The 16,887-nt window shown below is 44.1% G+C and overlaps 1 protein-coding gene across 1 annotated transcript in view; it reads right to left on the bottom strand.

Annotated features, from left to right (window-relative positions):
• LOC130487822 (histamine N-methyltransferase-like) overlaps positions 1–8,936 on the bottom strand; it is a 35,073-nt gene extending 26,137 nt beyond the window's left edge. The window contains exons 1-2 of the mRNA XM_056861364.1: positions 8,800–8,936; positions 183–235 (exon numbers count right to left, since the gene is read on the bottom strand). Coding sequence (XP_056717342.1) covers positions 183–235; positions 8,800–8,936 — 190 coding nt within the window. The remainder of the gene's footprint in view (positions 1–182; positions 236–8,799) is intronic.
• Between the last annotated feature and the right edge of the window lie 7,951 nt (positions 8,937–16,887).

The following is a 16,887-nucleotide window of genomic DNA, read 5'->3' as shown; positions in this document are numbered from 1 at the left end:
TGGGACCAGTCACAAAATGTTGGGATGTTCCAAGCCAAATATCTTCCAATGATTAACACAATGGTTTCAGAATGAGTATTGCTTTGGATTAGGTTGCATGACTTTCTGGGTCACTATTTATTTTCCCGCCTTCTTAAACATGATGGAAAAAGTTAAATGTGGGTCTTTAGGTTCTTACTCACCTGCACCACCACCAACACTAAGAATATTGATTGTAGATCTTCCATTGCCAATACTAAGGAAGGATAGATACATCTTTTAGAATAGTCAAGGAGCATTAAAAAGACACAATGTTATTAATTGCTTGAAACTATCACATATCCTTTCTACTAAGACTGAAAACTTGTAAAATGACCTGCAAACAAGTACATTTAAGCAAAATCAGGTTTCCCAGCATTGTAATTAAGGCCTTTTATGCAGGGACATTTTCCCACAGTCACCCTCGCCGACTGCTTCGGGGCTTCCTTTAGATTATGCATGCCTTTACCACCCATCAGAGGTCGCCCCACTCTCCCTGCGCATTTAGCCCATGTTTTCCAGATGCTGTTTTAGCCAGAATGCGAGCAAAATGTGTGGGGAGAGCGAAGGGCAGGTAAGGCATACACAATCAAAAGGAAGACCCGAAGCAGTTAGCGGGGGTGACTGTTGGGAAATGTCCCTGCATAAAAGGCCTAACTCTATGAACAAAACCCTGAGGGGTCTATGCAAATAGGAGGAACTATGCAGATTGAAGCCGACTTGGTTAGAATCATAGAATCATAGAGTTGGAAGGGACCACCAGGGTCATCTAGTCCAACCTCCTGCACAATGCAGGAAACCCACAACCACCTCCCCCCAACACCCCCAGTGACCCCCACTCCATGTCCAGAAGATGGCCAAGATGCCCTCCCACTCACTAGTTGGATCTACAAGGGCAGGGAACAGGTTTAGTCCCTAAACTAATTATGTTCTTGTTCTCCCACATAAGTGAATGGTTGCCATTCGCTACTATAGGGTACCAATGAAGTTTTAGTAAAACACTACATGAGTAAAAGCAACCCTTCAAATCTGATGTGGAGAGGGATGCTTCCGGTGGATGCAACTGCCGTTGTGAGCTGGATCCACTGAACTGCACTGCACCTCCTAGAAGTCCTCGCAGTGTACAAATCATCCCTCCATACACACCCCATCCATCATAATGACGGGCAATTTACTAGTTAATAATAAACAGCAAATGTATGCAGCAGCTGACATGCCTGTTAGGATAATCAGCAAAAGCAGTATGCAGAACCCCTCCCCCCCCAACACACACAAAATGGGCTCTATTACTGAGGTTAATTTTCTATTCACACTTCTAACATGATCATTTCTCCTCCTTTTGCATTCCAAAGCAACAATGGATTCAAATGTTTGTCCATGCTCCCTAAGAAGGAAAGAATATTTAAAGAAAGAATGAAGTCATTGCCCTTTTATACTCAGGGCAACCATTTCTGCATTGATTTATTTTACTTACTTTGTTTGTAGTCCTCCTTTCTCACTGAGACTCAAGGAGGCTTACAGGTCATGACCTGCTAAGGAGACCACAGCTATCAACGCTGTAGTGTCAGCTACCAGGGCCTTCTTAAACTTTAGGATTTGTCTGGGACTGCTAAATCAGGCATATTGTTAGGGTTCCCAACCTCCAGATACTAGTTGGAGATCTTCTGCTATTACAACTGATCTCCAGCCGATAGAGATCAGATCACCTAGAGAAAATGGCCGCTTTAGCGGTTGGGAACTCCAAGTTGGGAGCTCTATGGCATTGAAGTCCCTCCCCAAACCCCACCCTCCTCAGGTTCCGCCCCAAAATCCTCCCACTGGTGGCAAAGAGGGACCTGGCAACTACGGTTGCCAACCTCCAGGTACTAGCTGGAGATCTCCTGCTATTATAACTGATGTCCAGCCGATAGAGATCAGTTTGTGGGATGTGTAAGATTTTAATTAATTTAATTCTAGCATATTGGAAAAATGTTATTTTTCTATTATATTTGTAAGCTGTGGTTATTTATATAAGTCAGTAAAAAAATAGTCCTGTCTAACTTAAACTGAACAAAGCAGGTGATTTTTCGTATCTGGTACAGGATATCACCAAATAACAGATGAGATCATATACATGTGACCACAAAATGAGATCAGAGTTAGGGTGGATTTGAGAGGAGGAGATATTCAAATCCTCTTAGAACAAAGAACTCTGGAAAAGTATAAATATGAGAACTAGGCGGAGTCTGTTAGGAGACTTTCACTTTTGAACCCGAAAAGGGCTGAAATGTCTTCCTCTTTTGCCTGGCAAAATAAAAAAAAGCTTTTTTCTCCCTTTGCTTCTTAAACCTGGTGTCGTCTCTACTTTGTGATAATAAATCTGGTCACAGAGGAGAGTGTATATTTACATCCAACAGATTTATGGCACCCCAATGGGACATCTGGTTGTCAACTGCTCACAGATGACGGGTGTCGAAGTTTTGTAGGACAGGTGCACCCGGCGATTTCGCTGGTCCTCAAGCTTGGCAGACACAGCATCTGGGGGTGAGTGCAATTGCAGAGTCCCACTTTTAAACCGACCCAGGAGAAGCAACGGGCTGGAGGTAAGGAACCGCGGAAAGGAATTACGGGACCTTAATGGTGGGGCAGATCTTAGAGGTAAGCCCTTCTAAGAGGAGAAGGCAGAAGCAACGCCACCATGGATAAGGGGCTCAGTGGGACGCCACTGAGTTGAAATGGTAACGGGGGCTGTAACAGAGGGTTCAGCCAATGGTATTTTATTGTCAGTGTGAAAAGCAGTAGCCAGGGATTGTGAAGTCCTGTGCTGATCCGGAATTTTTCCAGTTGCCTCCAGGGCACTGGAAGAGGTAAATGCCTAGAAAAGGGAACGTAGCTTTGTCTTTTGTCTTGTCCAGCGTGATTTGTCCTCTCTTATATGTCCTCTCTTTCTGTGAAGTATTTTATAAAGGGTTATGTAATTATTTGACAAATGTTAACGTGTTTATTTTTTTATGGGGCCAGCCTGGGATACTGGACGGCGTCAGCCAAAAGGAATTTCCCTCCTCCCTTCAAACTGTGTTGCCGAAAGGAAATCAAATTGTTTGAGTAGTCTGGTTTTGTTGTGTGTGTTGTTGTTGTTTTCTGTTGAAAATCTGTTCTTTGCTGGGAGAAAAGTAATCTGGTTGTCTTCTTTCTGAGGAAGAGACTGGAAGAAAAAAAAATCCCCCATGCCCCTCCTTTCTCCGCTTCAAAGTGTTTCTGTTCTTTCTCTCTCAGACTGGTCGTAAATCAAGGCAGCAATACTGTTTTGTTAACAGAAGATCCTTTCTTTCTCTGAAGTTTAAAATGTGAAACAAAATTTAAAAAAAAATGGAATTTTAAGTTAACTCTGACTGAACCAGCCCTCTTGCTAAACGCAGGAGGAGGGCCAAGTCAGAGTGTTTGGAATTTGGAAAGCAGAGTCTTGTGAACTGTATCAAACTTTATAAGAAAAGAAACAGACTGGAAATGCTTACAAGGTGGAAAGGCAATGTGTATTAATATGAGGGAATAAGTAAGTTATGAGAAAGTTAGAGCATGTTTTGAGTGTGTTGTGAAGGGGCAAGTGTTGTGGCTTAAGAGGGCTGAGGAAAGGTGTTATGTATGGTTGGGAAAGACTTTAAGAGAGGAAAGCAGAAGGGTTTATAAAGAGAGAGGATAGTTATGGTTATTCAATGAGATGGATATTGGTGATGCTAGGTGCCTGTTTTCTCCAGGGACGGAGAAATCATGTTAATATATTAAGTGTTTTAAAACACAGTCAAATTAAAGCCAGGATATTGTTAAAGGCTTTCACGGTCAAAGTTCATTGGTTCTCATAGGTTATCTGGGCTGTGTAACCGTGGTCTTGGAATTTTCTTTCCTGACGTTTCGCCAGCGGCTGTGGCCGGCATCTTCAAAGGAGTAACACTGAAGGACAGTGTCTTTTTATTTTATGTTTTTCTGTTTTTATGTTGTTATAACATAAAAGTGGTATCATTAATAAAAAAAAAAGTATATATATTATTTGTAAACGAATGCTGTAAGTGCAAGATGACAATGCAGGCCAGTTGAACATTTCACCCATACAGGTAACCTTTGACTGGGAGCGTAAATGCCGGTTAAAATTACCAGTAGTACAGCAGTTGCTGACAAATGGGAGACAACATCCCTATTCTGGCATTGCCAAAGCCAGGTAGAAAAGGAAAGAGAAGAGGATGAAGATTAGTTGAGGATTTAAAGGAAATTAATGAGATTGTTCAACATGGGCATCCAATGGTGTCAGATCCTCACACTTTCCTGTACACCCCATCAGGACACCATGTATGGTTTAGTGTGACAAATTTGAAAAATGCCTTTTTAGCATTCCACTGGATGCCAACTCTAAGGACCTGTTTCTCCTGGGGTGAAAGAATCCAGATAATCTCTGCAAAAACAGGGAAGCTGGTGTTAGAGGGAGCGATCTCATTGCTGAATTTCTTAAGACAGAAAGAATATAGGGTCTCAAAAGAAAAACTCCAAGTAGCCCAAAGGGAAGTAATTTATTTGGGACACAAAATAACACAGGGAAGACTATTTATCGCATGCCACTCCCTCAAACTAAGAAACAGCTAAGGTCCTTCTTGGAAATATTGAAATTTTGTCGTAAGTGGATAAAAGAGTATAGTAAACTAACCAGAGACTTTATAAAAATATGCCATGATGAGGAACCAGAAGTATTGTAGTGGGAACCTGAAAATGCACATAAGTAAAAAGAGCTGAAGCAAGCTTTGATGACAGCACCAGCTCTGGGTATCCCTGACCTGCAAAAAGAGGGTTGCATGGCGGGGGTCCTTACACAAACTTGTGGGCTAACTGAAAGACCTGTAGCTTATTTATCAAAACAGCTGGATCCAGTGGCACAAGAGTGGCCTCCATGCTTGAGGGCAGTAGCTGCAACTGCCCTGGCTGTGAAGGAAGCAAAGGAATTGACTATTGAACATCCAATCAGAGTGTTTTGCCCTCATGCAGTGACTATTTTGTTATAACGGAAAGGAGCCAAGTGGCTTACAAAAATCCTGCTAGTCTGCTGCCTGTAACAACTGACTGTCTACAGACTGTAAATATGTGCACCATGGCACGGGTAGATGAGCCTATCCACAACGCAGATCTCGAAATTTGGATTGATGGATCTTCTCGAGTGGTGAGTGGAAAAAGGCAGAGTGGATACAGCCTGGTGACTGAGTGCGAAGTGCTTGAAGCAAAGCCATTACCAGCGTCATTTTCAGCACAAGCAGCCGAATTATATGCATTGAACCAGGCCTTATTTAAAGCAGCAGGTAAGACTGTGAACATTTATACTGACAGCAAAGATGCTTTTGGAGTTGTACAAGCATATAAATACATCTGAAAAGAACAAAGAGTCCTGACAGCTAGTGGGGAGCTGTAAAGCATGGAAAAATTGATTTTACAGGTTTTGGACAATATTTAGTTACAGGTGACGATAACATCAAACTGGACATACCAAGGAGGCCAAAGGAAATTGCAGAGCTGATGAAATGGCAAAAGTGACTACAGCAAAATCAACATCCTGTGATATGGTAATGACTTTAACCCCAGTTTTTACACTACCACCTACAGGGCCCTGCACTGAAGAAGAAAAGGAACTGGATGGCAAAAGTAGGGACTACAGAAACAAGAGGGGGGTGGTTGGAAAAAAAAAAGCCTAAGGGTACACATCACACACATCCTCACACAATTACACTAAAATAGTCATCTGGGGAACAGGGTTAACAGAAATATTCTTGCAGTCATACAATGGAAAGGGCATCTATCAGAAAACAAAACACATAGCAAAAGCATGTAACATATCAAAGGGTATATGTAGACAGAGGGGGTTATTTGTTAGGGAAGTTATAGAACAGTTTTAAAAAAAAATGAAAATAAAATATAGTTTTTACATGGCTTGGCGATCCCAGTTACCAGGGACAGTAAAAAAATGAATCAGACCCTAAAAAGAAATGTTAATTAAAATTTGTGTAAAAAAACTAATTTAAAATGGTCAGATGTATTGCCTATCACACTGACACGCATCCGTATATTAGCCCGGGGGCCACACAAGTTGTTGCCCTTTGAGGCTCTGTATGAATGTCTCTTTTAGCATTTTTAGAATCAGGGAACACCCAATAAAGAGGTTGGAAACAGATATTTGAAAAACTATACAAAAACTTTAAGTGCAGCTTTGAAGGAAACCCAAAAACTGGCTTGTGTTGTACAACCTCTCCCCCTAAACTCTGTTGTCCATTCTTTTTTTAATAGGAGACTGGGTGTTTGTAAAATCTTAAAAGCATACTACTCTCCAGCTCAGGTAGACGGGTCCGTTCCAAATTCTTTTCACCACAGATGTCGCAGTGAAGGTAAATGGAAAGGAAGGCTGGGTCCATTAATCCAGATGCAAGAAAGTGCTACCACCGTGTGAGGCCGAGATCAGAAGGGCAGTAGATGACGTCGTGGCAGCCAAAGCCACTGCAACTGGAGAGAGAGCTCAAGTGCAAGAGGCTCGAAGTGGTTGGTCGAACCTGCAGGAGAACTTAATTTTTATTCAAAAATCAACAAGACTTATGATTAAAAACTTGGAAACCAGAGCACAATTGTTAGCTAAAGAACAAGAGTAGATGTTTAAGACTCTTTTAGAAAGCCATTTTGATGTATTATTTGGTCCTTTGGGTTAAGAAAAAGTGGCTAGGGAAACATTGTGTCTACATTATTGTTTTAAAATTGCAAGTTAATATAATAGAATGATCAAGATTCAAAATAATTTTGATTTTGATCATGAGGGGGGACTGTGGGATGTGTAAGATTTTAATTAATTTAATTCTAGCATATTGGAAAAATGTTATTTTTCTATTATATTTGTAAGCTGTGGTTATTTATATAAGTCAGTAAAAAAATAGTCCTGTCTAACTTAAACTGAACAAAGCAGGTGATTTTTCGTATCTGGTACAGAATATCACCAAATAACAGATGAGATCATATACATGTGACCACAAAATGAGATCAGAGTTAGGGTGGATTTGAGAGGAGGAGATATTCAAATCCTCTTAGAACAAAGAACTCTGGAAAAGTATAAATATGAGAACTAGGCGGAGTCTGTTAGGAGACTTTCACTTTTGAACCCGAAAAGGGCTGAAATGTCTTCCTCTTTTGCCTGGCAAAATAAAAAAAAGCTTTTTTCTCCCTTTGCTTCTTAAACCTGGTGTCGTCTCTACTTTGTGATAATAAATCTGGTCACAGAGGAGAGTGTATATTTACATCCAACAAGTTCACCTGGAAAAAATGGCTGCTTTGGCCATTGGACTCTATGGCATTGAAGTCCCTCCTCTCCCCAAACCCCACCCTCCTCAGGCTCCACCCCAAAAACCTCCCACTGGTGCTGAAGAGGGACCTGGCAACCCTACTGGCCACCCTACACGTTATCCTACATTCAGTAGGCCTCAAAGCTTACAGTGCAGTCTAGGGTTGCCATCTCCAGGTTGGGAAATACCTGGAGATTTTTGGGGCGGAGCCTGAGGAGGATGGGGTCTGGGGAGGGGAGGGACTTCAATGCCATAGAGTCTAATTGCCGAAGAGGCCATTTTCTTCAGGGGAACTGATCTCTATCAGCTGGAGATCAGTTATAATAGCAGGAGATCGCCAGCTAGTACCTGGGGGTTGGTAACCCTAGTGCAGTCCTACACAGGTACACACTACTCCATTCAAGCCCATTGAAATAAATAGGTAGATCTGACAAACTCTGCATAGGATTGCATTGTTAACTGGTAAGCTGCACTAGCTTGACACAAGTTGCGCAGGCATGCTATCACAAAGCGACCAGAGCAAGCAGGAATCAGTTCTGTTCCGATATGCTTACAACTGTGCCAAAATTGTACCAAAATGTATTTTTCTACACACTTCATCATGGGTGTGGAATCTGTTGGGTTGCCCAATGGACCAGTCAAGTAACTGCTACATCAATGCACATCCCACTTTCCATCTCACAATGCCCAATTTTTGGATCTTTAGACAGTAGGGTTGGCAACCTCTAGGTACTAGCTGGAGATCTCCTGCTATTACAACTGATCTCCAGTCAATAGAGATCAGTTCACCTGGAGAAAATGGCTGCTTTGGCAATTGGACTCTATGGCATTGAAGTCTCCTCACAAACCCCGCCCTCCTCAGGCTCCACCCCAAAAACCTCCCGCTGGTGGTGAAAAGGGACCTGGCAGCCCTAAGAGACAGGCCCAAAGTTCAGCTGGTGCTTAACCTTCAGTCTCTGAGGCCCTGCTTTCCAATGGGTTGCTCTGGCCTACATAGATTAATAACTAAATCGCATTTGCTGTTCATGAAAGGAAAAGAATCCTATAAATATTCAGGAATATTACGTATGTTTCAAGCAGAGGATGAAGTCAATAATTTTTTTAAAGTTCTGTATAAAACTGGAATAGTTTGCAAGCATAGTTTCTGTTTGTATGTGCACCTGTTTCTTCAGCTTAAGCTTTATTTAAATATGAAAGAAATCTTTAACTTCTGCCCGGCTGACATTGTCAAAACAAACAAACAAAACCTTTTTTTCTGGATGGTTTGAGTGCAATTTCTAAGTAAAAGAGCTCTCAAAGATGTGGAGAAGAAAGGAAAAATAAGAAAGAAATGGCAATCTATAACTCTTACAGCCCTTACAAAGCTGACTGTTCTACATGCACACGTACATCATATATGCCAGAGAGTATCAACAGTTGGTCCTTCGGACGCAGTCTCTGGGGACTTTACCTTGATATTATGCCAGGCAGTTTCTTCTCGATAAATTCCAGCATACACTGATGCTCCGTCGAATTCTCGAGGAACAGGCGGAAAGATTTGACGTAACGGCCGTGGTCCGACAGCAAACTTCTCATGGAGGAAGCCATGGCTGCTTCCGAGACCCTTCTGAAAAAGACATTTAAAAAGACTTCTCTGAGAGGGCAGCTGCCGAGAAACAGGACTGAGCCAGCACCTTTCTCACGTCGCCAAGGACTGCCTGGACATGTCTGGCCGTCCAGGCTGTTGTGCGGCATAATGAGAAATCACTTGCCAAAGCAGCATATTGGCATTTTCCCTCAGACTTTGTACTGAGACCTTGACATCATTAATTTGACAATAAAATGACTTCCCCCTCTCCCTCCAAATCTAAATTTATTTTAAATCTAAATTTATTTTAGATAAATCATACAATTTATCTAAACATAAATTGTATGAACTTTTGCTAACGGAACTAATCCCAATATCATTTTAATTAACCTGTTCTTATCCTATCTATGTTCTTTTATTATTATTATTATTAGTATTGGATATTGTTTTTATGTTGATATGTTAGAAGAAAATTAAAAAATATATTTTTTTTAAAAAAGACTTTGTACGGAGACCTTGACCACAGGAAAGGTTGCTTTACAGCTGGGAGAGGACTGTGCGGTTGGCTTCCTTTGCAAGCAGAAGCCTTGAATGTGGGAGTATTGCCTCTCCACACCAGCTTGCAGCCCAGGCACCTTGACGTTGGTGGCCTCAGAAGGCTGTGTCTGGGCTGACTGTCCATATTCCCCCAGTATTTACTGTAGGGGTGGGGGGGAATGGAAATCAACCCAGTCCCTTATGTGGGGCAATATCCCAGCACTCACTTGTTGCAGGATATACAGTGAGGGGAAAAAGTATTTGATCCCCTGCTAAATTTGCCCGTTTGCCCTCTGACGAAGAAATGACCAGTCCATAGTTTTAATGGTAGGTTTACTGTAGCTGTGAGAGACAGAATAACAACAGTACTAAGCCATCTTTTGCAAAGGGATCAAATACTTATTTCACTAATATTGTCGAAGGCTTTCACGGTCAGAGTTCATTGGTTCTTGTAGGTTATCCGGGCTGTGTGACCGTGGTTTTGGTATTTTCTTTCCTGGCGTTTCGCCAGCAGCTGTGGCAGGCATCTTCAGAGGAGTAACGCTGAAGGACAGTAACTCAGTGTTACTCCTTCAGTGATACTCCTCTGAAGTACTCCTCTGAAGTACTCCTCTGTCCTTCAGTGTGACTCCTCTGACGATGCCTGCCAAATATAGTAGACTAAGTACTGTAAATAAATATAGCAGACTAAGTACTGGGTGTATGGCGTGACCTTGGTGGCTGGCAACCCTAGCCCCTCCCGCTGTACTTGGGGCAGGTTGAGGAGAGCTTCCTTGGCCTCAGAGCAATCCGATGGGTAGTATGAACTGTCCTCCCCGTCGGTAGCAGCCAGCTTGCCCTCTTGTCACCGCACAGGGTTTGGGATGCTGCTGTCAGTGCTGCTGCTCTCCTCCCTGGCCTCCGCTCTTTCCCGCCTTTATTTCCCCATCCGCCCCTGTGGCCCCTCCTCCCAAGCCCTTAAAGGTCCTCCCTGGCTCACTCCACCCTCTCCCTCCTTCCCCCGTCTGTGGCGGCCACGGGGCATGCCCCCGCCCTGCCCGTGGTCACCCGCCCGTCAGCTGGGCTGCACTGGGGCCTCTAGCAGCGACAGAGCCCTGGCCCAGAGCCATTGTCAAGGCAGCACAGGGCTCCCTGGTTTGACAGCCCCGCCCTGCCCCCCGCCCGTCGGCCCCGGCCGCGCCATCTCTTCCCTACATGCTCCGGGCGTTGTCGTCATCTCCGGCATTGGGTAGCTCCTGGCGACCCCTCCCCTCCCACGGCGCAGTCTCCGCGGTTCTGCCGGGTCCCCGGGGGCGGGGCACCTCTCCTCCCAGGGTATCCGCGTCTCCGCGGGCTTTGCAGGGAGGCGCCCCTCCTCGCCGGGCGGCGGCATTGTCCTCCTGCCGGCCCTGCCCCCAGCCACCGCATCCGGGCCTCCCGTGGAGCTGCTGCCCGGTAAGTGCAGCCGGAACGGGGGGGTGCCAGCCACCGACCCAGGACAGTGGGACCCTTACTCGAGTATAAGCCGAGGGGGCTTTTTTCAGCATAAAAAATGTGCTGAAAAACTCGGCTTATATACGGTATGTCTCCATTAGGGATGAGCTTTCTATAGCTAGGATCCTTTCCTTTGGGGAAGGGGGGTTGTATTTCCCAAAAGCAAAAGGTTTGGTCAATTTCATTTCAGATTCCTAGACTGAGTTACTGTGAGAGTCACCAAACACATACATAACAATGAGTTGAATATATTTGATGGGTAAGAGGGCCTATATCACCATGGTGCACCTACTGTATTCACATAACAAGGATCCCCACAGAATTGAAAAGAGGGGTTGTTATTGTTATCATTATCATCATTAATCATTACCATTGCCGATATTTATGTGGGAGGAATAGGTGTGGGTATTGTGCTTACTAAATAGGAAGGAATTTGTCATTTCCCAGATGCAAGTTAATTACATTGGATTATCACCTCATCATTGTAATAATCCTACATCGGAAAGTATCCTCGGGCAAGCCTACTGTGAGGGAGCGGGGAAGGAAGGAAGGATTTTCTGTTTTACTTTCCCCTCCTTTATGTACCCTCACAAACTTCTCCCTGTTATCAGTAGCTCAAAGGAGGATTTAATACTCATTCTACCCCACAGACAGTCACCCTGGCTTTTGTGAGGAGAGTTAGCCTTATCTTCCCCCCAGTAGAAACAGAAAGGCTTAGGGGCTGAATTTAAAAGTTGAATAAAAAGTTGTTTATTATTTACAGAAAACGTTTTCAGATTGTTGGTTATTCTTTCAGAGAGGTACAAAGCTTAAATGGTTACAGGCGGTTCAAAATCTTAGTTCGTTTCAATGCACAGTTCTTAGTTTCAAGCTTAGTTTCTTCAGAATACTCAGTAATATACTTAGATGTTGTTCAAAATGTTCTTAAGACTAAAAATTAGGGCTTTTGATTCGGTTTCCCCCGATTCAGCTGTTGTTCGGTTCGGGACGAACCGAACTCAAAAAAGGCGGGAAATGGGGAAGCCGAATTCACTGACTTTGGGGGTTCGGTGAATAAATTCGGCAGATTCGGGGTCCCCCCCGCGCCTTCACGGGACTTCCATAAAGGCTCGGGGGCCCTTTAAATAGATTTGCGCCTCCCAGCTGGGAGGCACAGATCTATTCCACCACCACCCCGTGCGCCTTCAGGGGGCTTCCCTGAAGGCACGCGGGGGGCCCTTTAAATAGATCTGTGCCTCCCGGCCGGGAGGCACAGATCTATTCCACCCCCCCGTGCACCTTCAGGGGAGCCCCGTGAAGGCGCGTGGGGGAGGTCGAATTCCCCCGAACTCCGGATCTCGCCCAAATTTCGGGGATCCGAAGTGGGGGAGTTCGGACTTCGGCACGGCCCGAATCAAAAAGGGCCAAATTTTGACGAATCCGAATTTTACCAAAAAAAAATTTTCAACAGCCCTACTCAAAATACTTAGTGAGGACTCAAACTAACCTAGCACAAACAAAAATAATGGTAAGTGGAGGTCCATCCACAACTTTCCCCACTCCTTAGATTTGCCCACCTCCTGTGGAAACAAATCACTCTTCCCCAAAACACCGAGTCAGGAGTCTCCCTGTTTCAGAAGCCACCTCCCACCAAGTGACTGAAGAAAGGGCTCTCACACACTGCCACAATCTTCCCCTTGACACTGCTCAGGTTCGGTTTTGACACAAGCTTAGGTAGTATGTGAACAACCGTTCACATATACAATTGCTTAGTTAAAGCTTAGTTACAATAGTTTAGTTAAAGCTGTCTTGTTTGGGGGCTTCCAGGAGGCACCTGGTTGGCCACTGTGTGAGCAGACTGCTGGACTTGATGGGCCTTAGTCTGATCCAGCAGGGCCTTTCTTATGTTCTTATGCTCACAGAGCCTCTCCACACCACCACACAGATCAGGAGCTCAGAAGTCTCTCCTTCCAAGGAGCTAGCTGCCTCAAGATCTCCTCTCTCCCTCCAAAAAGAACCCCTTTCAGCTTTCCAGACTCCCACCACTGCTTCCTGGCATGGGCTGACAGTCACGAAGTTTCACTGTTTAACCCTGTATCCGTCATACCTACATAGATTGTGACTCACCAAACCAAAGACAAGGCCACCAACCTGCCAAGCAATTGAGAATGCGCTCTCCTTCTCCCTCCGCAGCCCCACAGAGGCAGTAAACCCAGGTGGTTTGTTGAGACTTTGGTCGATTGTCACAGAAGGATGATATACTGCATTCTGCTTAACCTGCTGAAAGTTGTACAGAACTGTAGTTGGACCGCTGCATACTTGAAGACTAAAACACAGGGGCCATTAACTGCAAAAAATGACCGATGGCGAACTGGTCCCTTCTTATACTGGACATTACAGACAACCAAACTTCTAGAACCCCTTGAAATTTGGAGCGCACTTGTCAGAACGCAGGCAGTCTTAGTAAAAATATCTGCGGCAAACAGAATACCTAAACTATCATTCGGATATTGTTTTACCCTAATGGCTTTACCCATGACTGAAACTGCAGGAAACCATCTGAATAAAGAAGGGTTTGAAAGTTCACGGCATACTCCCCCTGCACCGTGACTAATGGTACTGTCCATGTTTACACATTCTTTTGCTAAACTTCCTCTTCAGGAAACTGGGGAGATTTCTACCGCAGGACATTTAAAACCTTTCCTATTCTCTGGCAGTTTTGGCACATACGCACACACAAGAAGAGAAGAGGTTTAATCTTGCCTGATTTACAATAGCTTAGTTAAAGCTAAGTATGCACTCTAAGACTATGTCCATTTATTATGGATTAAGTCCCAGTGATCTTACTTTTGAGTAAACATGCCTAGTACTGGGCTGCTGACGCACTGGAGGCAGTAATTTTATACATCCATTCACTTAGTCGCTTTTGTTTCTTTGTTTAAATGACAAGTTTGCTTCCTACATAAAAGTAGACAAAATAATTATTAAAAAGCATTCCACTTTGGCAAGGATGGTGATTTCCTTAACGTTATTATTTGCTGACCCAAACACACACTTTGAATACATTGTAGAGTTTTATACAAGTCTGATCTTATGCATTTTTACTCAGGAGTATCTTCCACTGAGTTCTGTAGGCCTCGCTCCCAAGTAAGAGAGCATAAGATTGCAACGCTGGTTTCATAATGCCATTATAAATTCAAAGTCTGATCATTCTCTAACCCAGTTTTGCATCGGTAAAAATACTCAGAACTGCTTAATTCCCCCCATAACTGAATTAGACCTCCAAATGAGCCCCACAGCAACACTGCGACCAAGATCAGATTTCCAAAGAAATCCTCCTGAGTCAGCTTGAGACAGACTGCAGCAGAAAACAGGCGTTCATTCAAGATTATTTCTTGGTCACTTCAAAAACCCAGATGAGTGTACATTTTCCACTCAAGGAAGCGAAGGAGACAGTTTAAGCCTGAAACCATTCGTACTTACATGCCAAAGACTCTTCAAGGAACAGCTGATTTCAGTGTGTGGGAGGGTTGCGACAGTCTGCAGGAAATGGACTCTGTGCCGGACCGAGTACATTTTTACAGGCCGAATCTCTCTCCACCCACAAAATCAGTAACTTGGCAGGCAGGGCAGTCCTGGGCGCGACAGAAAGGAGAGTGATTCCAATCGACAGAATAGGCTGGAAGGGGACTGAGGACTCCGAGCTATATCCTCCCCTCTGTTTTCACTGGTGCAAATCTGAAATGGTCACAATTTTTATTACGGCATAAAAAGAACTCCGCTGTAAGGCGTTTAATTTCAAACAGAATGCGCGTAAGACAATACAATATTTTCCACTTTGTAACATTCGGCTGTTCAGGCAGAAAATGTTTAGCACATTGGAATTTTTAAGCAGTTATAAAGAAAAATCTCTAAAGAAATAGCTATGAAGAGCCTTGTTTATTAACATTTAGCAGGATTCCAAAGTAGCAGCTACTACTAAATTGCTTATATTCTCACTTGGGGTCACTTCCTAAACAACTCTTAACGGTTAAGACTGCCAGATGCCTCTTGCATTAAGGAAAGCTCCTTGTTGTACTGATTCATCTAAACTGTGTATGTAGCCTTCCTTTCTTTTACGAACACAAGGCTGTTAAAGTGGGCTCAGATCTAGTTGGAGTCATGGGCATGTAATAAATGCTGGCCCTCCATCAGACTCACATCCGCATGGGAAAAAAAAAACCTGCTCAGATGAGCACCATGAACAGCTCAAATGGGGACATGCATCCAGATCCACATCTATATTGACATCCTGCATGGTACACTACACAGAACTCTCTTGTGGACCAGGGTGGACAGTTTTTTTTCAAAAAGTGTGATTTTTCAGACAATTTAAAAGAGCCATCACGAATCCATTCAACATTATTTTTACATTTATTTTATTTATGTTGTTTATAGTCCACCTTTCTCGCTGAGATGCAAGGCAGGTTACAGAGCTGAAACAAACCTGAAACAAAGCATAAGCATTTATAAGCATGGCACATTAAACGATACAGAAATTCCATGGCATGTGAATACTTACAGCATTAGACAGTACACTCTATTATAGGACACAGTCCCTATCCCTTTACCAAAGCATCTTTCTGAATCCTTTCATTATTGCAGAGCCCTATTAAAAGGTAAATGTCCCCTATGCAAGCACTGGGTCATTCCTGACCCATGGGGTGATGTCACATCCCAACATTTTCTAGGCAGACTTTGTTTGCAGGGTGGTTTGCCAGTGCCTTCCCCAGTCATCTTCCCTTTACCCCCAGCAAGCTGGGTACTTATTTGACCGACCTCGGAAGGACGGAAGGCTGAGTCAACCTTGAGCTGGCTACCTGAAACCAACTTCCATTGGGATCGAACTCAGGTCAGGAGCAGAGCTTGGACTGCAGTACTGCAGCTTACCACTCTGTGCCACGGGGCTCTTTTTACAGCCCTATTACTTGTGTAAAAAAGCCATCCTGAATAATTCAGTTTAGAATAGTCTGTGGAAAGCCTAGGGTTGCCAGGTCCCTCTTCACCACTGGCCGGAGGTTTTTGGGGAGGAGCCTGAGAAGGGCGGGGTTTGGGGAGGGGAGGGACTTCAATTTCATAGAGTCCAATTGCAAAAGTGGCCATTTTCTCCAGGTGAACTGATCTGTATCAGCTGGATATCAGTTGTAATAGCAGGAGATCGCCAGCTAGTACCTGGTGGTACCCTAGGAAAGCCAAAAGAGTGGAAGTCTTCTTGACATTTTCAGGAATGTGTCCGAAGGAGAGCAACAAAGATAGTGAGGGGTCTGGAGACCAAGTCCTATGAGGAAAGGTTGAAGGAGATGGGTATTTTTAGCTTGGAGGGGAGACATCTGAGATGTGATATGGTAACCATCTTCAAGTATTTGAAGGTCTGTCATATAGAGGAGGGTGCAGAGTTGTTTTCTGTTGCCCCAGAAGCTCAGAGCAGAACCAAAAGGCTGCAATTAAATCAAAAAAGTTTCCAGCAAAAAATTAGGAAGAACTTTCTAACAGAGCAGTTCTTCAGTGGAACAGGCTAACTTGGAAAGTGGTGGTCTCTCCTTCTTTGGAGGGTTTTAAGTAGAGGCTAGATGACCATATGTCAGCAATGCTGATTTTATGAGTGTAGGCAGATCATGAGAGGGAAGGCAGGAAGGTTTGCATCAGTGTTTGGCTCTCATGGCCCTTTCTTGCATGCCCAGGGTAGTGCCAATCACCACTTTAGGGTCAGGAAGCAATTTTCCTCCAGGTCAGATTGGCCCAAGAGCCTGGAGGTTTTCCACACACACCCCATCTCCTGGACGTGGAGTAGGGGTCACTGGGGGTGTGGGGGGAGGTAGTTGTGAATTTCCAGCATTGTGCAGGGGTTTGGACTAGATGACCCTGGTGGTCCCTTCCAACTCTATGATTCTATGATGTAGGCCATTCCATAATGAGGGGCCACGACAGAGAATGCATATGCAT

Source organism: Euleptes europaea, chromosome 15, assembly GCF_029931775.1.
Source record: "Euleptes europaea isolate rEulEur1 chromosome 15, rEulEur1.hap1, whole genome shotgun sequence".
NCBI classification, from domain to species: domain Eukaryota; kingdom Metazoa; phylum Chordata; class Lepidosauria; order Squamata; family Sphaerodactylidae; genus Euleptes; species Euleptes europaea.
Note: the sequence above shows the minus strand (reverse complement) of the source record. Positions and strands in the feature narration are given on the sequence as shown.